The sequence below is a fragment of the Triturus cristatus genome, chromosome 2_2 (genome assembly GCF_964204655.1).
Source record: "Triturus cristatus chromosome 2_2, aTriCri1.1, whole genome shotgun sequence".
Taxonomy (NCBI): domain Eukaryota; kingdom Metazoa; phylum Chordata; class Amphibia; order Caudata; family Salamandridae; genus Triturus; species Triturus cristatus.
In genome coordinates, this window is record NC_140582.1 from 856,297,469 (window position 1) to 856,319,502 (window position 22,034).

A 22,034-nucleotide genomic window follows, 5' to 3' on the forward strand; every position below is an offset into this window, starting at 1 on the left:
ACCAAAACACAATCCCACACACATACTCGCAGGCACCAGCCTTTCAGGAGGAGACCTCAATCAGTACACATTCAATCAACCACAAACATCTAACCACAATATTTTAGGTCCCAGAAACACTATGTAAAATTGTATATGCATCAAAATCCAGAAAACTCTTATAAGACCTGCACACAAAGATTTACACAAATATTTCCCTAAATGTTTTCAATTACAGGTTACATTGACAGTCGGTCATTACTAGTACTGACGAGTTGCACAAAATAGTCCCATTTGTTTATGCATCCCAGCTGTATTACTTTGTCATATTGTTTACGTAATATTTAAAATAAAAGTGCTTTTGAGCATTAAAAGAAAAACATTAACTTGAAATGTCAGGCTTGAGCAGAAGAAAATCATGCCATGTACTGAAGGAGGCAATGTCACTTAACCATAGGTTTATTAGTGATTAGAGTATTTTCAACAAAAGGAGAATGTTTTCAAATGTTTGGACTCTAGATCATTGGGTTTTTGAACGCTCGGAACACCGGAGGGAATCTTACCACTTTGCATGTTTGATAAAAGAATGTTGATTCGCAAAAATCCTTTCTATATGCATTGCTTGCCTGACAACTTCAAACATTTGGGCTGTGCAAACTGTAATAAAAACTACAATATTTTGAAGGATGAGGACTTGATAAACTTAAAATATAAAAGCTATACATGCCTTCATATGGCGTATCCGGAGGTCCTGCTATTTCGCCTCTTAACTCTGTAAAATTTTCATCTACAAGGTCTACTTTTATTTGATTCTTGCTGGTCTTAAAAAACAAACAAATAATAAACACATTAGTGACAAACAAGGATACAGAGGCACTGCAAACAATTCATATATTGATAAAAACACTTGCAAAACATAATTTAACCCACCCATTGTGTAATTCTGCATGTAAAAACCAGTGCCCCTTTTTTCTCTCAGCTGTACATGCAGATTTTGCCAACATAAAATGTCTTTTTTTCACAATTGAAACACCAGACTGAAAAAAACTAAGAAGCTACAACTTTTTAAATCTGGTAGTTGATTAGAAGAGCCTATTCATCTCAACAATTTTAAAGTAAGTTGTTGCGAGGAACTAGCAGACATTTTTGGAGGTCATATTAAAATGCACCTTGAGATGATACGCAGGTACCAAAAATTCTTTAGATGTATTTAAAAAAATATTTTTACTTCAAGATTTTTATTGAAATGCTTTAACTAATCAAAGAAAGTAGGGCATGCAAGAGAAAAGGGTGAGGTACAGTGGCTCGAAATGGTTATGTCTTAACACCCGGCAATTGTGAAAGTAGTTAGATTCAATAAGTTCAAACTTTCTATGAAGAACAATTAATCAAACAAGGTAATATGAGATAGAAGACTATTAAGGAGATTGCCGGCCGAGAAAGCAAAACAAAGTAATCCGGTGGAGCAAGATAAGCAAAGGCTGAGCTTGTGAAACTGGAAATGAAAGGGACAGGTTGAGGGGGGTATGTTGTCAGTTGCCTCACTTTGGGCTCATTGGGTGTGCGAATAAGGAGAGCAGCTTTAAGGTCTAAATGGAGAGAGGGAGTGTGCGGGCAATGGGGAATTTGATTTGTGTGTAAATCAGTCTGTGGTGAGACATAATTTAAGTGAAATTGTCAAGATGTCAATTTGATTAATAAGAGTATTGTGTGCATATGCAGCCCATGCCTACCATGTCTGGAAGGAGAAGCAGTTAGCCAACTTCCATTTAAGCAGGATGAGCTTGGTTACAAACGTTAGCAATACATCTGGTGAGGTGAGTGTGTTGGAGGGTAGGGGCTGTTCGGGGATGTTAGCAGACCCAATATCCTTGGGAAGCGTAAACAACTGGGTTTTAAACAGGTTATTGAGAGGGTCCCAGTATGGTCTGACAAGTTTGCAGCTGAAAATCGTGTTGTGTCTTGCTTGCTTATATTACAGTTCTAACACAAGTTGGAGTCAATTCAATTTAGTTTACACATTCGGTGGTCCAGTAGACTGTGGAGTGTGAAGAGTTTCGATTGGGAAAGGGGAGTTCTGACTAGGTTTGTAGGGCATAGATACAGATTTTGGAACATGTTTAATCTTGAAGGATGACTCTTCCAATCTTCTGGAACTCCCTTTTCCAATATTGCTGCTTGAATTTGACTGACTAGGATACCTAATTAGAGTTTGAGTTCTCTATTTTTCTTGACATGCAGCTGATATTTAGGCATCTGGTGTAGCATTTTTAGGAATCGAAAACTGCGACTGCTGAGGGACATGAATTTGTGTTTTCTTGTTTTTGGTGGTTACTGGATTGTTGTGTGGTGTCGCAGTGAGGTGTGCATTGTCCAATATCATAACCAGTTTCAATTAAGTTTCTGTGGCTGATTGCACCTGGTTAGTAGTAAATAGCCAATACACCAATAGATTTAGTGAGGAGTTGAGTAGAGTATCAATTCATTACTATCTGGGTTTTGAGGTCTCCACACAACATTAAGCTTGTGGCTAGAGCAGACGTTGCACATCTGCTTAGGCAATTTGGATGGTCTAAATTAGGATAGCAATTCACTAATGTCCAGTCCATGGGTAAGTTGAAGTCGCCCCCAAGAATGATGAAGGCATCCAGGAGGGGATAGCTTTCTAATTGGGGATGGTCAGAATTGTGGGCAGTGGGCGTTCTGCGAGTGCACCATTAATAGCATACAGATCCTTTTCATCCTGCTCATTATTCTTAAATCTGGGGGTAAACTATCTCCCCTCATTGCTGTGTTCCCACACAATGACCGAGAGGGCACAGCTCCTTGATATTATGGCTTCTGAATCCATTAAGTGAAACAAAACTACGCGTATATAGTGCGCTAGTATCTTCATGCAGCTTGTGGAGGACACACAATGACACTGGACTAGGAAAAAATGGGAAAGGGTGGTCAGTGGACTAAAGATGTGTAAGAGGGCTCAAGGGGAAACAATAGAAAGTAGTAAAAAGAAACACAAACCTATATAAACCAAACTATCTACCCACCCAGCCGCTGGAGGAAATCCTTGGAAACCTCGAAGAAGAAACGCTAGAGCTTCCCTCTCCCTGAAACATTTCTTAACACATGATCAAATGTACAAAACATTTTTCGCAAGTATGGTAAGATTAAAGTGAGCTTAATAGGCATGCAGTGATTCAACTGTCAATTTTAGACAGCAATATTATCATTATCACCCCATGCACCTCTTAATATAAACCCTACTGCCTTTAGAAGCTTGTGATCTTTACGTTATAAAGCTTTGGTACTTGTAGTATATATAACACTATGTAGTATTGTAATAATGCAGTGTCCGTCTCTGTATCTACAGTTCCAGTTATACAAGGACAAACGGACCGACAGTTTACCAGAGAATTAACACATTTTGGGATATACATAAGTTGAGTCTGTCAAGGTGATCTTAAAGCAACCCCTGTGCCACTAGTCAGAAGGGTTTACTGCAATTGAGGTAAAAACAAGGTTTCAGTTTGTTTGGAGACATGTTAATCATTTATGACCATAGCATTACTACTTTATAACTAAGGAGTTATAAGGCATATGGATGGCTACTTATACACCTATTAAGCAACTTTATTGTTTAATGGTCTGAAGATCTTCATGTTGGCAGTTCGATGTTAGGAGTTAGATTCAAGAGGGTAGCTGCAGTCGACCGTCTTTGCTCTGTATCTTCCCTCAATTTCACACTTGACTGTCATTTGTACAGATATCGCAATAGGTTAGATGAGAGGTCAATGGGCAGGAGTTGCCTAGATGACTTGCACTGTCTGGGGTGAGTTAGTTTTGGGCATAGGATAGCTGGTATGTATGTGACACTGAATGGGTATCTATGTAAATAACCACAAAGCAGAATAGTAAATCATATAATTATGTAGTTAACCATGTAGGAATCTAGTGAATCAACATAATTGAGGGCAGCATAGAAGCAAACATAACGAGAAATAGCAGCCTTAGACAGTGATGTGATCTGTAGGTCCTTCAGTGGAAGAGCCTTAGCTTCCATACGAGAGTCTGACTTATTGGCAATAAATGTCTCTAGGTCCGTTTGTTCTATAAAGACCAGTGGCTGACCTTTACAGAGGATTTCTAACCTTGCAAGGAATACAAAGGAATGCTTAAATCAATATCTCAGTCACTAGGCTCTTCCAGCTATTGGGTCTTTCCCAAATCTTGTGAAAATATTTTAGCTCTTTTCCAAATGAAAAAAAATTCCTTTTCCTCATAAGTAACAAGATTAGCTCATAGTGTCGGTATTGCAATGTTTGAAGATCATCAGTCTCAAGTTGTACATTTTGGGAGTAAACGTTGGAACAGGTTGTGCTCGCTAGATTTCAAAGTTACTTGTGAAGTTGATGCTTCGGGTCGTTGGAATCCAGGATTTAAAAAATGCGTTTGCAGATTGTGAGGGTTCCTTTACTCTGAGCCCTCTGGCAGGCCGAAAATTCTCAAATTACTTTTTCTGTTGCAGTCTTCAAGTTCTGTGATCTCATGCTGAACAGTTGCGAATATTTGCCTGCTTTTTGGAGGTGTTTTGAGTATAAATTATCATTGTTTTCTAGATTACTGATCCTTGATTTGGAGTTCTTTTCAGATTCTCGCCATTTGCGCATGCAATATGCCCATGTTAATCTTTGTGCAATACGTGCAAAATTACATTAAAGGTCGAGTTGCCCTCCGATTTATCCATGACAAATTATTCAGGGATTAATAGTTCAATTTAGAGCTTTTCAGGTTGCCAATAGATTTTGTCGTTATGGTCCAACATCTTTCAGAATTGTGCAGCTATGCAACAGTACACCTAACCCGTTGACTGGTTTCCATTATGGAGGAAACTTTGTTTGAAGAAGTTCTTGTTTTATAAATTGCTGGCGCACACATTTTGATCTTACTTACTGTTCCAGCTGTTTAGTTTTGGTCTGATTGAGGTTCCAGGTTAGTCTACCTGGGTTGGTTGAAGCTCATTGAGGTTGGATGGCCAGGAGGTCCACTACGCTGAAGCGGCAGTGGTAATTATGGTTTAGGTACGGGGGTTCATGTAGACTCGAGTGATCCAGTGTGTTGAAAAAAAAATTGTTGCCAGAAGAGGCCCCGGTAGCTGTCATCCTATTCTATTTGGGTGCTCCTTGCTGCAGGATTCCTTAAGGGTCCCTGTGTGGTCAAACTACCAGCGAGATGCAAAACTGGCGAGTAGCTTATTGGTCCTGCTGTGGTATCATTCATTTAGTATGGCGCAGCACTATTTACTTTGACCATCTCGAGTCTGCCAGCTCAATTTGTCTGGTATCACATCAGTGAGGATACAAGTCCATCAGCGAACATATCTCAGATGGAGAGCAGACCTCGCAGATGGGTATTGGTTTGGTTTTATTTGGTCCAGCATGGTTCGGATAGAGCTGTTTAGCAAGGCAGCAAAGGCCCTCTGCCTAAATCACATTGACAGTTGGCCGGGACAGATGAGCTGTTCTGGATGATTTTTGCTGCTGTAGTGGTTTCTTAGTGGATACCTACATCTCTAAACTCACCCACCAACCTTTCTTCATGTGAAAGGGCTGGTAAAATTACATAGATAACCTTTCAAGGACCCAACAATGATTTATTGTATGCAATCTTATCTGCATAATATTTAGAGAGAGCACACATACATCAAATAAAGTACAGGTTTGGCATAAAGTAATGCTCACAAGAATACACATCTCTGATTAAGAATGTATCACATGCATTACTTTCTAATATTGCATATTGGATAGAACTTTGCAAATCTAACAAGCATTGGCATAGCCAATAGGTCTCGCCTTTAAGACCTTATAAGTGTTTAGCCAATCAATGGTTGATATTGTTGCACCAAGGACATTGTGCTGCATAACTAAATACTTATAAGGTCCCAAAAGCGAGACCCATTGGCTACTCCTATCACAAAAGATGGTATCACACCACAAATATTCTTAATACTAGGTTTTCTGACTAAGGGGTGGTGGCCCTACTCAGTCCCAATTACATACTGTCCAAATCCAAGTAGGTGTTATACAACACCATACATACATAAATAACATAGTAAATTAAAGGATGTAACAGACAGAAAAAAAAAGTATCTTCGAAGAGACTCGTAGGTATTTCACAGTTTCATCATTTCAGAACTGAAACATTTTCAGTATCGTATGCACCGAAGTCATAGTTATTACTTATTGATCTTATGCAACAAACAACCATTGACAATGCCAATAGTCCTGGCTTGTTGTAGGTGTAATGTTACTTGTTGTATTATATACCTGGATGCAATGACAGAAGCAGCAAAATGCCGACAGTTTGCTAAGCACAGATTTTTAGCCTAGGTGTTTAAGCCCCACCCTTAATTACATAGGCCACATCCCTTTGGGAGACACCCTTCCCCAGTTTTTTCATCCCGCTTAAAACCCTGATCATGACGATGAAGGTGAAGTTAATGATGTTGCTTTGGAAAGTAGCAAGGGAAGGACATGGAGTGTTTGATTTGATGAACATAGGGTTTCTCAATGAAAATAGGGACATGTAAAAATGGCTGATGACTGAAGACAGTCACCTGTAGCTGCTATGTTTGTTTGCTGGTGCTGACTCTGCCCACTAGACGCTTTTACCTAGAGAGAAGAGCTCAAGACGTGGATGTAGGATTGCTACTTGTGGCAGGTCCCGTAGCAGCTCTCATGGGCCCAGCTCAGCACCTGGTCGGGTTCTTTGTGAGAAGGTGTCAAGGGGTCGACACCACAAACCACATGCAACACAGTGTGAAGAGGAATCCTTTGTTGGGGAGCTGCCTCCACCCCTGTGAGGGGGAACCTCCTGTCCATACTCTCTGTGATTCACTGAGCAACAATGCACATTCTTTGCTGATGTAATGTGTACGCATGACATCAGCAAAAAACGCGCATTGGATGACAGAACGCTGAGTACAAGAAGAACCGTGGCCTATTGGTGCTTTCTGTTGTATTTTTTTAAAATATCTAATGGGGCCCTTTCAGTGAATTACGTCACCAGACATCAGCAAACAAAAGTCACTTCTGGAATGTAAAACCCCAGCTCCATAGAGTCAAAGAAGTGCAGATTCAGCCACTTGACGCTTACAAGATACAATAGAAACATCGTCCGGGGAGGCGAAGCCGGACCAGATAGCGACACGTGTGGAACGCCACCTGGAGGTGGGAACCCCCTAAAGCAAGACCGCGAAAAAGGGGGGCGCACCGGTTTGGTTGCCCCCCCAAACTAGCTGCTAACCACCCAATACTGGAGGGAGATTTAAAGCGATCAGTCTGAAGCGGAATTACCTGGTGCCTGGGATCCATCGTTGCGGAGAGGGACCTGCGGAGGACAGAGCAGCGGTCGCCAGGAAGAAAAAGCGAGGAGCAAAGGAACATGCTGTGGAATCACCAGCAGGAACAGCGAGGTCAGCAGCTCCAAGCAGGGAGTCGTGATCGGGAGGCCTGCGCAGATCAAGGAGCGGCTATAACTGGCGGGAACCGGTCATCGGCGGACCATTGGCTACGAGTGCGCCTCGGAGGTGTTTCCAAGTCCTACATGGCATTGATGCTAATCCTTTAAGGTGGGTTGCAGGCATGAGATGGAGCCATCAACGTGAGCAGGAGCGAAGGAAAAGCAGTCTGCAGCAGGAGTGGAACAATGGTCCAACCTTGCTGAGGACCCAGGAACTCTGCTGCTCACCAGGAAACCACGAGGGAGTCGGGCGCCTCCTACAGCACTGAAACAGCTGAGGAGCGAGCCACAGGAAGCAGGTACGCAAGGTTCGAATGTATCCTTGTGTAGCGTAAGTGGTATTCATGGTTGAGTTTGCGCTATATAAAACGAGGATAAAAACTAGATGCGCGGCCACATTATTTAGTATGCTCAACAAAAAGAAAATGCGCCCGCCATTGTTGCAAATAAGGAGCAGCGTGCCACTGAGGGAGGAATGTAAACACGGAGAAGAGTTAAACACAGCAAAACAAGCACCGAAAGACAAGGGCCCCGGCGAGCATCGCATACAGGAAAAGGAGTGGCTGCCTACAATAATAAACAAGTGGGAGGGGTGAGGGAGTGTGGCTGAGAGCAGGGGCACGCAGCGTTGACCTTGCGGGAGCGAGCACGATAATTGCTAACACATGGCGCCGCTGCTCGCTCCCGCAAGGGAAACGCCAAACGTGCATGCGTTGCAATAGAAAGCAATGCAAAGCGTGCACGTCTTTGGCCAAATAAGCTGATCGATTCCAAGAGGTCCCCTACTAAGCAGCGCATGCACGCTGCGTAGGTGAGACCTAAAAACAATGCGCTTACTAGGCGCTAGGATAATGAGACCGGGCAAGCCAGAGATCCTAGGAGAACACTGAGGCACACACTCAGCAGGGAGTAGGCGACAGGCCAGCACAAAGAAGTGAGTGAGCTAAGTTGCAGCCTTTCTGGTAGCCCAGCAGGCCACAGGGCAGCACAACAAGCAAAGTCACCTTGGTGGTTCCCTGCCAGCACAGCAAATCTCTGGTCCCACGCAGTGTCTTCTCCAGTTCGTCGGTCAAGCAAGCGCAAAAAACATGGGGCCCCAATACATATCAATAAGTGGCTTTGTCCTTCCCTGGCCAAGGGCTCTAAACCCAGTCCAACCAGTTCTAGGGGGCACTTTGCAAGAGCACAACACTCTCCATTGTAAGTGTAAGCCCTGACCCCAGACACACCACAGGGGAGCAGAGCCATCATTGTCGAAGGCAGATACAGCCCTATGCAGGTGCAGGTGCTACTCCTCCCACCTTTCCAAATGCAGACCAGGCCTATTCAGCCTAGCGCTGACTCATCCAGACTCTCTTGAGCCACTGCACCTCCCCAGCCCCTGTCACTCCAATACCAGACAGTCAATACCCAACAGGCAGGCACAAAGACACATAGCACACAGAAATGCCTACTTCTAAAAGTGGCATTTCTAAAATAGTGATAATAAATCCGGGAACACCAATACGCAATATTTATCACCACTATTCCAAACATACCAAACTTGATTACGCTACTCCTCTCATTTCAGGAATTTCCACTGAAGCACATATCAGGGAATCACCAATGCATCCCTATGAGAGGGCAACTTCACAGTTGTGAGAAACCAAATAGGATGTTTGTCACTACCAGGACATGCCCCACAGTTAAGGCACATATCCTACCTTTCACCTACACCGCACCCTGCCCATAGGGCTACCTAGGGCCTACCTTAGGGGTGAATGATATGTAGAAAAAAAGGGATTCACGGATGTGGCAACCACTTTATGTGCCACATAATTGCAGCAGTAAACTGCATGTGCGGGCCCTGCAGCGGCAGACGCCTGATACAGGTATGAAAGGCTACTTTGGTGAGTGGCGGAAGCAGCACTGTGAGCGCTGCGAGTAGCATTTAATTTACTGACCCTGGGTGTATGGGATACCACTATTAAAGGGACTGACCAGTAAATAAATGTCAAACTGGTGTAGACCAATCTTACCAAGTTAATCATAGAGCGCACATGCACTTTAGCACTGATCAGCAGTGATAAAGTGCCCAGAGTCCTAAAACCAACACCAACAGGTCTGAAAAAATACAGGAGGAAGGTAAAAGGTTCTGTGATGACCCTGCGAAAAGGGCCAAGTCCAACACTAAGTGAATATGGCAATACTTCGAGATCTGATACAGTACCCATGAGCTTTGTTTCTTGGCCACGATAAATCGTGTGTGCACAGGTATTCAGAGAGGTGTGCTGCACTCGCTTGGAATCCGGGAGCAGTGCTGAAAGCACGTGCACTCCATTGTGTCTCTGTAGGAAGGGGGGCGTTCCATGCGACCAGCATGGCCAGTTCTAACCTGTAGCAAATCGTTTCAAGCACCCTGTTTATATGTGCAAAAGATATCGACTCCTTGTGTAAGATGTCAATGCAATGTATCCATGCATTACGAACGCTGTTTGGTCAGTGAGACAGTGCTTTGAAATGTGGCCGTGCAATGTGGAAGCAGACATACATTCACCCCACTTCTGGAAGAATCGCATTTTCAGCGTATTTACCGTTTGGTTTTTCAATCAGTACTTTCATTAGGGTTGAATGTTTGGCATCAATTGTGCTGCAGTGTTTGCTGCATTTCCATAACAGCATCAGGAGACATCACTGATGACTGCATCCAGGGGTACCAATGTTCTGTGCGCAGAGACATATTATCAAGACCTTTATCGCTGCTTTAGCGGCAGTTTTCTGCCGCTAAAGCGGCGATAATTTTAATGCCGTGCTTGATCATATGCCCGTTCGTATTATAGCCATTAAGGGGATACACATGAGGCCCTTAATAATGGGACCGAGGGACTGACACTGGGGCATCGGCACTGGCATGGGGCCCTTCCTTGGAAATATGATAAGGACAGAGAATAACAGGCAGCAACAATTATATTGGAGCACTGTCACTGAGGTGAGGATGGTAGAGCAGCGGTGATGGCTCAGGGGGACAGACTTGGGCACCCTGTGACTCTCGCATAAAGATGGGGATACAGAGACACTGAAGCATGCATACAGTGAGTTAATAAGCCTGGGCATGGTTGCCACAAAACACTGGACTGTATCAATGCTTCGCAGTTGGGAGAGAAAACGTTAGCCATCTAGTGGCAGATTTGTACAATGTGAAACCAGAAAGTCGCAGATAAATCCCAGCTTCCCAGTTTTACCACATTGTGTGATCCTAGGCAAACATATTATTTTCTTGAACCTCTTTTGTCTTCATTATCACATATGAGAGCACCTTCGAATATCTGAGTTAAGGATGCGTGCTGCACAATAACATCAAGTTTGATTTCATGACTAGAATGTCCCTCTATATATAATAAGAATATAGGCCACATATCGCATACACATGACAAATGCCATGTTTTAGTTCACTAATCGCATTGCCATTGGGTACAGGAATGTTTCTAGGTTAATCCTTAAAACCATCCCTTTAAAAAGCTCCCTATCAACGCAGTGGTGTCATCTGATTATGGTGAAACGCTCCCCCATGTTAAAGAAATGCATTATTTTTCATTCTGAGGAGGCTTCTCATATGTCCACATTATGTTTGGTGCATGATTGATAGATGTGCCAGCCGTTGTATGGCTCGGCTTCTACACGGGCTCTGAGAGCCACGTCTGACACCTGCTTGGATATGGCCTGCTTCTCTCTGATAGTTTTCTGGCTGCCACTTCTAGCCGGCATGCTTTTCATGGACGTTAGCAGTGCCTCTCAGCTGGTGTGCGATACTTTTCAAAGCTGCGGCAACGGTCCGAGTACAGGGTTCATCATTTTAGAGGGTAACTTCAGCATTCCTCTGCAGCACTTCCGTGTATTTACTGGACAGAACTAACACTTAGCACAGAAACAGTACCATGTTATTGGAGTGTACTAATATCGGTAAATGGTGGTGGGGTGCAATAACTAGTCCAATGCCGGAGTCTGTTGTGAGTCTGTGCACACAGGTTTGAGCAGTGTGAGATCCCCTCAGCCAGTCATCCTCGGGTCTTGAGTACCATGAGTTGAATACCAATGAGCACCTGCCAGTGGTGCAGGGCACCTCTGGGGGTGACTGTCGCTTAGGCACGTCTCACTAGCTCTGCAGGGTTACACATTCCTGTCAGTGTGGTGCCAAAGGCTCTTCCATGGAGTGCTCCGTTTGACGTGAAAGACACTCACAGTCAGGTGTTGCTTTTAAGCCACTAATGTCCTGCTGTCCTAAGTATGTAAACTGTCTGAGCTGCCAACACGAATCCAGACAAACACATTTTTACTGGGATGTTGAACACACTCAGGTTGGGTGAGGGAGAGTCAGGCTGCACAAGCACGACTGCAGAATGAGGAAATGGTCTTCCCTTGTATTCTTTGCAAACTTGTCAACTTCAGTTTTAGTTCCCACAAGAAAAATTTTACATATGTAAAGCGTGAAATTTAACATCGATGGATGTTTGCCGATTAAATGCATTCAAGCAAATTTGTGACGCGGCGGAGCGCAGGGGAGCGCATTCCAGGCGGGGGAGCGGACCCTTTGAAGTGCGATGCCAAACGGATTGCATGGCGGCACGATGCGCGTGATTATGCGCGTGCTCGCCATGCAATCCGCTTTTCGAAGCACTTTTGGGAGCCCCTTACAATAGTCTCGCTTTGCGATCGCTTACGCGATAGCAAGGCGAGACCTAAAAACGAAACCCCATGTACAATGGCTATGCACACAGCAGCACCATGCCCTACAAAAGAACACATTAAGACAGAAGTTTTAATACATATCTAACACTAAAGTCCTCAAACAGAATGGCTAAAAGCAACAACCAAAGCAGTATTTAGGAATATTTATCAGAGTGATTACTGGTTGGTGACCAGGGATGTTTGAATAAGGGGAGTAAGAATCTCTGCCTCACGTGTACATGTACAAATATTACACAGTGAGGCTGCTTTCGAAGCCTCTGGCATTCACTAGCTCTCATCAGCCACGTATTTTCCTTCTAGGGTACTAGCGGACTGTCTTTAGTGAGGAACTCAGACAAGGAATTTTAGACTATTTTAAAACAAACAAGGGTTCAGTAGTTAGCAGTGCTATATAATGGGAGGCTTTCAGGTAACAGTAGAAAGCAAACTGGCATTCTCACATCCAGACATATCACATGGGGCATTGGAAATGGAATTAAAAATCATGTAAGAGAACTACAGTAAGACACCAAACTCTACTGGAGTTTTGAGAAAAAGCAGAGCACCAAGTAGAATGCTTAGCCAAGTAAGCATTGGCAAATCAGCATGGGGAGGGCAATCGATCCAGTTGGACACTGGCCAAACATTTACGAGCCAAATGGGCATCCACAGACATTTTAGAAAATTGATAGAGCTGACTGAGCACATTGTACAACACTTGAAATAGTATGAGGTATGTACAGACTACTATGCAGATTTATACACAGCCAAGATTGGTACTCCCAAAGACAGAATAGAGAATATCTTTCTGATGCCAGACCGGCTCGAATCGCACGATAGGACTGCTTCTGTTAACCAATGTACTACGGGAGAGGAGAAAGCAAGTGGCAATACAACTACTACCCAGTGGCAGGTACCTGGATGCAGATGGGCACCATAGTTAGAGGTTTAAAGCAAACCCTGAAAGGCAGAGCAACTCCAGCCTCCACACCCTTCTCTCTCCCCTACCTCCCGACGCTATGCCTGGGAAACACCCAAACCAGTGTGCATCTTAAAGGTTATGGTCACTGACGGACACACACACAAAAATAACTGTGCTTCAGGTGCAGCCTTCATGAATTGTACATGTGGGTCCAGATCAGCCAGTAGGAACAATTGGTTTACCTCTGGCCCGTCAACCTCTGATAACTTACATACTTTTTCTCTTTAGCACTTCGAATAGACCATCATACTGTGGTATAGATGTGCTAAGGAAGATTGGGGTAGAAGAGATTCTTTGGTGAATTGCTCTCCTTTACACACAGCCAGTAGCCGGTGTCTGAATTAATAATAGATTGGCTGCCTTAGTCCAGATAACCAGAGGCAATAGACTTGTTTTTCTGAGTCACCATTGCGGTTTGCACTCACAATGGAACGCCTTGCCTGTGTAATTATAGAAAGGCTTTTGAATTGACAGAACTATGTGATATCACTGCATGCAGACACCCTGCTATGCGTCCGAGATCAATATCAACATTTCTCCCATAGTGAGGTAACTTCGACGTCTTTCAGGGCTTTTCAGGATTATAGATTAACTGGAGAAAGTTGCAGTGCGTCTTTATCACTCCCACTACCGGAAGTGTAAACTCAAATTCCCTTATAATGGTGCAAAGATACAGTTCGATATTTAGGCATCAGAATACCAAAACACACTGGATTGTGAAGAGGGTCGTACAAGACAACTATGGATCAGCATTAGGGAGAATTGAAGGCAATGCAGTCGAGATCTCTCCAGCCATTACTGGCTGGCAGGGTTACAATTGTGACAAGCATTAACAAAGTGAATAGGTCTGGCGTTGGCTACCACCCTTTTGGCTCGGTCAGTGCCTGTTTTCTTTAGTTGTTTTTTGGAAATCTTTATTGTTGGGGAAGCTGCCGGGCCCTCGTTCCTGGCACTGAGGGAAACTACTTTGTGTTTGGATGTGCTTCTAGTGAAAGGGAAGAATGTAGTCACTCAGACACCCTCATTGATAGAATCCGAAATGTGGGGGTTGCAGGAGGAGCCCTCACCAGGCTTCAATCCTCTCAGTAAAAGGACCTTTCAGGGCTTTGAGGGCAGCTATAATTCAGACATTTTCCCATTGAACTGCAGAGTATCCCAGGGCTCCTCATTAAGCCCCACACTGTTCAATCTTTACATGCATCCATTGGCAGATAGCGTCCTGCCATTTGAGATCTCTTTAATCTTATATAAGGATGATATCCAACTGGTCTTTGCCCTCCCTCACACGTAGGGCCGCTGTTCCTTGGCTTTAGGACCCTGTTTAGAGGCAGTGGTCATCTGGATTGATTACTCTGCCTGGAACCTAAATGGGAATAAGACAGCTTATGATCCTCTGCAACTCCCCTAACCTCTATTTGGACCTTGGATGGCCGAGTTCCTTATGTACGCCACACCTTCTCCCAAACCAACCGTAAAGTCTAGGCCACAAAACTAGCCGCCACATGTTTTGGCATCCTTAGGAAATTCTGTACTCCATCTTCTGAAAGAATAGTAGTCCAGTCACTCGCCTGGACTCGGGAAACTCCTTGTATTTCGGAGCCTCAAAATCTGTAGTGCGGAAACTGCAGGTGGTGCAAAACTCAGCTGCCTGGATTCTTTATAATATTCCTAGAAATTAGCCCGCCAGGCAAGCTCTTCTCTCCCTCCACTTGCTTGTGGTTGCCCAAAGGGTCAAATTTAAATCTTTGTATGGTCCACAGGCCACTGCTTGACAAAAGCCCCCCCCCCCGATGCCCCACCCTCGCCCATCCCCCAATGTTCTTGGCCACCTACATACGTGCAAAGTTCAGCGTTGCGATGCCTACGGGTAACTACGCGCTTTATAAGTGCCTATAAGATAAGATGTATTGAGAACACCACTGCAGGAATAAACCTAGCAATAGGTGATGTCAAAAGGCTTCTAAGCTGTCTCATCGGAGAGCTGACTAACATGGTGTTCACCCGAGACCCCATCTCAGCAGTTACGCTGACAAACATGGAGCATGACGGGGCTGCATTCAATTTGTACAGGCACCCAATATGGGCAGCCCTGAGGGAAATATTAACTGATCGCCCAGATGTAGGAGGATTGATGGCAGAAAGTATGAAGCCTGTGGATACCATAATGGACTTTCTAGACAGAATGTGAGAACAATAGGGACAAGAAACAGGGCAATCACAAAAGCCACCTTCGCATTAAGTTCAAACCCTCAATGCAGAATATACACTTCATGCACACCTCAAAACACATTTCAAAATAAAGACTAGTAAAAACAAATTAGGAATTCCAAGTTTTTACTTGCATTCCGGAAACTATTTTTCCTAACTCTATTAGAAGAACAGTTAATAGGTCTATGTGCAGCACAGTCAAATATTAGTTCTCCAATTCTAGTACAAACACCTAAAATAATACTTCATGCATTACATGTTGGCTTTCCGATTTTAGGTCTTCACCTATAAAAACCAGTAAATCCACGAGAAGACAAAATAATCAGTGTAAACACTGGATTACTAAATTTCCATGTGACACCACCAACTAAAATAACTTGCAAAGAAAATAAAATATTGCGCAAGATATTCCTTTCAGCAAAGACTCAAAATGGCACATTCTAACGCAATGTGGCCAAGTTTAAGAAGGCAGCAAAGAATTCTGTTCTAAATAATTCTGCTTACATTTTCATGTTTAGTGAGGTTACTAAAACATTTTCCCTTCAGGGTTCCGATCCTCTGGAGGCCTCTCCCCTGGAAGATAGAGTTTTAGACGCCCACCTCCCTGACAAAACAATCTCACTAATATATAAAAAGTTAATCAATCACATGGCGGACCCCCGTCAGACACTGCGGGATAAGTGGATTCAGGATGGGATAGAACTAGACGATGAGGACTGGCAGGCTGCAGTATCCTCCCCTAAAGAGGTGGCTATTCCAGCACGCTTGCGATTGGTGCAGCTTAAAATCCTTCATAGGATCTACATAACAGGGCCCTGATTAATGCACATGGGATTGTCCAACATGGGCGAATGTAAAAGGGGTCGCGGCCTCACCGGAACGTTCATGCACACCATCTGGGAATGCACATACATTAGTTCATACTGGCTCCAAATCCATGACAAAATCAACGAGGTGTTATGCGTCTCTCCTTCCGGAGGACAGACGATGTATTCTGAATATTTGGGAGCCCACAGACCTGAACACTTCTCAAACGCAATGGGTCACACTGGGGTTCATGTTGGCCAAACGAAATATTGCTCAACTGTGGGGGGCGGCGCAACCGCCCACTCTGGATGCTTGGGAAAAGAACATTGACTGGTGTATGTTTAGAGAAAAAACCGTATATGTGGCAAGGGGGTGTCCTAGGAAATGGTGCCATATCTGGAATCCATGGAATGTATATAGAGGGGAGATCTGTGTACAGCCTCGAAGTATTGAACATGATGACCCAATATCCTCATGAAGTTCCTCTCTATGATGAAGTCAATGTAACCATTCACCCATGCGTACTGTAATGTGACACTTGCATGACCACCTGTACTATATCGTTTTGCCGATGTGTGTTTCAATAAAAAGATTTATTTTTAAAAAAAAGAATTCCCTTTGTTTTTCACCTTTTTACGCTCCTGTGGTATAGAAGTAGGGTCTTAAAGCGAGATGTGATCGGATTATTATTTTATTGTATAGAATTTCGGATGTTTAAAATCATATTTTAACCTTTGGGAGAGTTTTACTCCATTATTACTTGCCAAAACAGCTGCTTCACGTGAATCATGGATGTGCATAGATGTAATAAGACACATGCCAAACATCCCATGAGTTAATTATCCAATGCATGGTGGTGTGACAAGTAACTTTAGAAACAGTTTTGGCATACATATATGGAAGAATGGGGAACACAGGACAACACTTTCCACATAACAAATGAGCGCAATAACTACATGATTAGGTGCCATTTAGGAAAAGGTCCTGGCGGGGAAGAGCAGAAGCTTCTGCAGGACAAAGAGGCATTATCCCTCCCACTGAGACATGCATCAGGTTCAGGGATGCCGCCTTAGAAAAAGGTACTTCCTAACATAGGAGTCTCAGATTAGTGTGGACGAATAAGGAGGCCACTGAAGGCCAATGAGGAGAGAAGGGATGCTACTGTAAGAAGGCACTCAAGAAGGAGGCAGCTTATGTTTCATACTGGGGGTGTCCTGTGCAGGTAACAGGCTGATACACCAGAGGAAAGGGGAAGGAACAGCACTGTTAAGAGAAATTGAGCTAGAGAATCAGCCGCTAAAAAAAAGTACAAATGAATACCCCTGCAGGAATCATTTACAGTATTATCTTGTACTAAAAACACCAAATTGTAAAGCAATTTGGCAAACAATACTCAATATTGACATTTAATATACAATCAGAAGGGCTGAAAATAGATTACTAAAATATGAAATTAAATTGTATTAATACTTTTTACACATTATAATTTAGTATTGGTCACTGGCAACAGATCCACTATTAAAGAATGGAGTATGGGTACTCAGAGGTTAAATAGTTCGTGGACACCATTTGGGCATTCAGTGAGGTGACCACTGTACACGTGGTCAATTTATTTAGGCTACGGGTTGATTATTTTGAATCTGTAATTTAACAGAAATAATGGCCATTTTAAAAGATTTGTGATTGACTTAAAGACCATATGGGCCAATAAATGCAGTGATGCTGGCTGTAGGTCGACGTGAGGCATCAGGATCAAGTGAATTCACAAATCAGACTTAAATCTTTCCTTAATAGTAATATCATGTGGAAGTAAAAGAATAGCAAGTGAGGTAACAAATACCCTAGCTTTGGACTTTAGTGCTTAGGTACCGATGATGGTGTAAGGTTAACTGATACAGGCACAACTGAAACATTGGTTTATATAGACTGATCAGACAATTATTTGGGGGTTTTCCTTGTAGTACTTGCTGTAATTGCAATACTTTCCTCTGTCCAACAGCTGTTTTCTGCTGCCACGTGGATTGTTTTGTGTGATGCAATGCTCACTGACCAACCTTACATAAGACTGAGTAAGAGGTATGTATACTTTTGATTTATATTTTTTTTGTACTATTTGTTTGCAGCCCTTCTCATTAATTGGGTACTAATAGCAGATATTGAGATTTACTTCCAAACACAGATTTACAATTGAGTAAATAGTACAAATTATTGAAAATATCATCTTCAGTTATTACAAATTATAATTTGTGCTGCTGAACCAGACCCCCGAGGGGATAACTGGTTAGACCTGTTTTGGATATCGGCTCCCCAGCACAAGAAAGCTAGGTCTTCCAAACAAAATCGGTACTTTATGTTTGCCTCTAAATTGGTACGTGCTGGCTTCAGAATCCCCCATCCCACTTGTACAGTACACCCTTTCTCGATGAGATCATCAAACCCTGGACTGAGATGGCGGGGAAGTGGTCTACCAGAATCCGACTATGAGCAGGACTTTCTTCTGGGCCATTGGAATGAGTATGGTATCCACCAATTAAGAACCCCTGCATCAGCTTTTTCATGAGCACCTTGAATATATACAAAATATCAGTGGGAAGATATCGCTTAACTAAAATCTCACAAGTCTGACTCAGAATAGTCTTATAATGTTGTGAAGACCAAGACAGTGGAATCCACTCTCCAAAAATTAGAAAGAGGGTTTTATTAATCAGGAGATACTGTGGCGATGCTCGAGTAGGCTACCAGCCCTGCCAAGCACCACACATCAGGCGTAACCCATCTCAGTGTGGTGGTCCGCATCACTGGTCATAAAGTCCGAGTCACGCATTAGCGCCTCATCAGCTGTAAAAGCAAGAGGGCTGCTTATGCACTATTCCAGACAGTGACTTAAATTAAACTGGAGTAGCAGCACACAGTCATGGAGCGCACTGCTCCCGGTAGGCTTGGGGACTGGCTGAGCTGCCAATTCAACAACACACTGATACTCATTACCGATTCACCAGACACCACGGCACATTACTGTTACAACTGACGTCACAGGTCCAATGGTTTATGCAGACGCAGTGTGGTCAGGACATGGTTGTCAGACATTCACTTTAAGGGGGAAATGCGTACTCCTGTTGCTGCAAGCGTGGGTCAGATCAGAATTATTTGGCTGTTGGAGGCAATGGCAGTGCAGCTCTCACGGTGCAGCCGGAGACCTACCTAGAGCACACCAGCCCTCGATCATGCAGCGCTGGGAGATCCATTTACCAAATTGCCGCTCGTGGCGTTGTCTCGCTTGCTGGCAGCAGGTGCAAGTAAGTGGCCCGAGTGAGCATTACTTTAATCCATGAAGTTGTTTATATGCTGCTGCTAAATAAAATGTGCTTTTAGCTCAGCACGGTCTGCCAGTCACAATCATTCTTTAAGTGCTGCCACGTCTATAGTCCTGTCCCGAGGGGGTAAAGGTGGAGGTCAGTGAGTGGGCTGGTTAATTTTGGCTAATAGAACTAGGACCGGACACTATTTTGTTCCATGACCATCCTCCACGGTCCTGGATGCTAGGACCTGACCCCCAAACTTAATTCCATTGAGTACAAGGTATAAATTCTTACTGTGAACACCGCCGCTACGACCTAATCCCTTCTGCTCCCCCTATTCACCGCATGTCACCATCACTCCTCCGGGCCATAGGTTTTATATAGCATGCTCCACAATATAGATCAATATTAATTTCAAACCATAAAAGTGAATTCACCTTCACAGACTTGAGCATGCGTTACTGGTCGCGGTTTGCAATTTAAAATATTAGATTGAATCTTCACCTTACCGACCTGAGCATGCATCACCGATTACGGTTTAAAATGAAATATTGCAATCTGTACATCCTTTTTAATTGTTCCTTCTCCCTGCTCTCCTTTTCTTCTTTCCCTTTTCTTCCCTTTAGGCAATTGCCTCAGGCAATTATTCTTTTGTCCTGATGATGACCCCTGCATTCATGTAAAGGGATCAAAACGTTGTCAACTTCTCGCACCTTGACGCAACTGTATAAATCTAATGTGCGCTAGTAGATACATTGGTGGCCAGGTTGTTATATGCTGTTCGGCCACCACTTTTTGTTTGCCTGAATCTTTATGTACAATTATGTTCCCACTTGTATGTGGTTCTTTTATTGGTTATTACATTGAATAATTATGTCTAACAGGACACAAAAAGTAGAGATCATTGCATTCCTATTCTCACAAACTGTGACTATATAACCAGTGTTCCTTATAACAGTTCATACCCAAGGTCCCCGACCACTTGTTTGTTTCAAATAGGAGGTGCTGTAAATACAATGGTTCAATGAACTATTTGGTGGGCCTGTACAATAATCCAAAGTTTACATAACCAAGTCTAGAGCTATGTTTTAGGGTTTCCAGTTTTGGAGGTAAAAGCTAGCCCCATTTTGGGAGTTTGAGAGATAAGGCCTTATTACTACTGATGGTGGGGCACCTAAAATATTAATAGCTTTATTTTGCAAAACAAAAGATCCTCCTGGAATTCCTCTTTTTTTTTTTTACATGCAGTGGCACCTTCTGACACTGGGGAAGCTAAATCGAGACTTATTGTCAACAGTGCAAGGGTCTAGTGCAAGATGGTCACCCATGATATTATACTTAAAAATACTAAAGTATATTTTTCCCCCTACTAGATTCAAAGCTAGAGTCAAAACTGTACAGCTAATCTGAATGCCTCACTGACTGGAGCACTGTAACACTCTTACATCAGATTATTCTCACTATTTGTGGGAAGTGTGTATTCCTTGTATTTAGGTCAGGAGGTGGAAGGAGCAGGTGGCAGGACAGATTTTGAACATACAAGTTTTGAATGTATTTTTCCTGACTACTAATAAAAAGAATTAAGCAAAAAAGTCAGACTACAAGTAAAAAAATGCAATATGACTAGTTAAAAAGTCAGCACTGGCTGAAAGCATGTCAAAATAGCAGAACAACTTCCAAATTGGCATACGAACAATGCAGCAAAGCAAAGGAGAGCATTTTGATCAGATTTCAATAAGGAAGGGATACCCTTACCTAGTTCAATAAATATGTTTAAAGGTTCCATACTGTGCTATGTATGAACAGATTTTTCACCCCTGCACTGTAAAATACTTAATAAGCATTAGGTAAACTACGTCCAAATGTATCTAGGCTTTGTTTTCTTAACAGTTATTTGAAAGGACCAATTATCAAACCAATAAGTCTTCTAAACCTAAGTCCTAACTGAAGTAATGTGCGAGATAGTGAAAATCTGCAAGTGAGAGTGGTGGGGAAAATGAATAGATTCTTGGGGAAAAGTTACTTTTCTTAGCATAATTGATCATGAGTCCATCGTGCACACTATCAAAGGGGAGAACAGTAAATATATGCTGTAACATTACTTCCTCAATTTAAAGAGTGAAGACTCTTTACTGGCTACTGATAACTACAGCTTCTTGCTGCAAACAGGTATGCAGAGCGCTGAAGCCTAAGAAACTCCTCTAAATGTAAGTTAAGCCACTCAATGCTCTCGTCGTATAGTGCATAGAATTGGATTATAGGATGTTAGGTTACCCGGTGATATTTCTACAATGGTAGAAATGCTCATATTATTCTAGCTGTTAGTAACATGCATTGGTGTGGTTTCAATATTATTCTGTGCAGTTATTTTACATGCGCTAACACAAGACAGTTGAAAAAAAAAAAAACTTTTAGATAAATTGTTTTTTCCTTAGTGCAATACTTGTGTGAAATTATAAAGCACTTAATTGGGTTTGAATTACCACTGTGCCCCTGAACTCATTTTAAGGCACTGCGAGTAATCCCGAAAGCATGGA

At 43.0% G+C, this 22,034-nt stretch overlaps 1 protein-coding gene across 3 annotated transcripts in view; it reads right to left on the reverse strand.

Moving 5' to 3' along the window:
- Window positions 1-22,034, reverse strand: part of UBE2K (ubiquitin conjugating enzyme E2 K) — a 231,459-nt gene that overhangs the window by 175,199 nt on the left and 34,226 nt on the right. For all 3 annotated transcript variants that reach the window (XM_085642239.1, XM_085642240.1, XM_085642238.1), the window contains one exon: window positions 707-800. In XM_085642239.1, coding sequence (XP_085498365.1) covers window positions 707-800 — 94 coding nt within the window. The remainder of the gene's footprint in view (window positions 1-706; window positions 801-22,034) is intronic.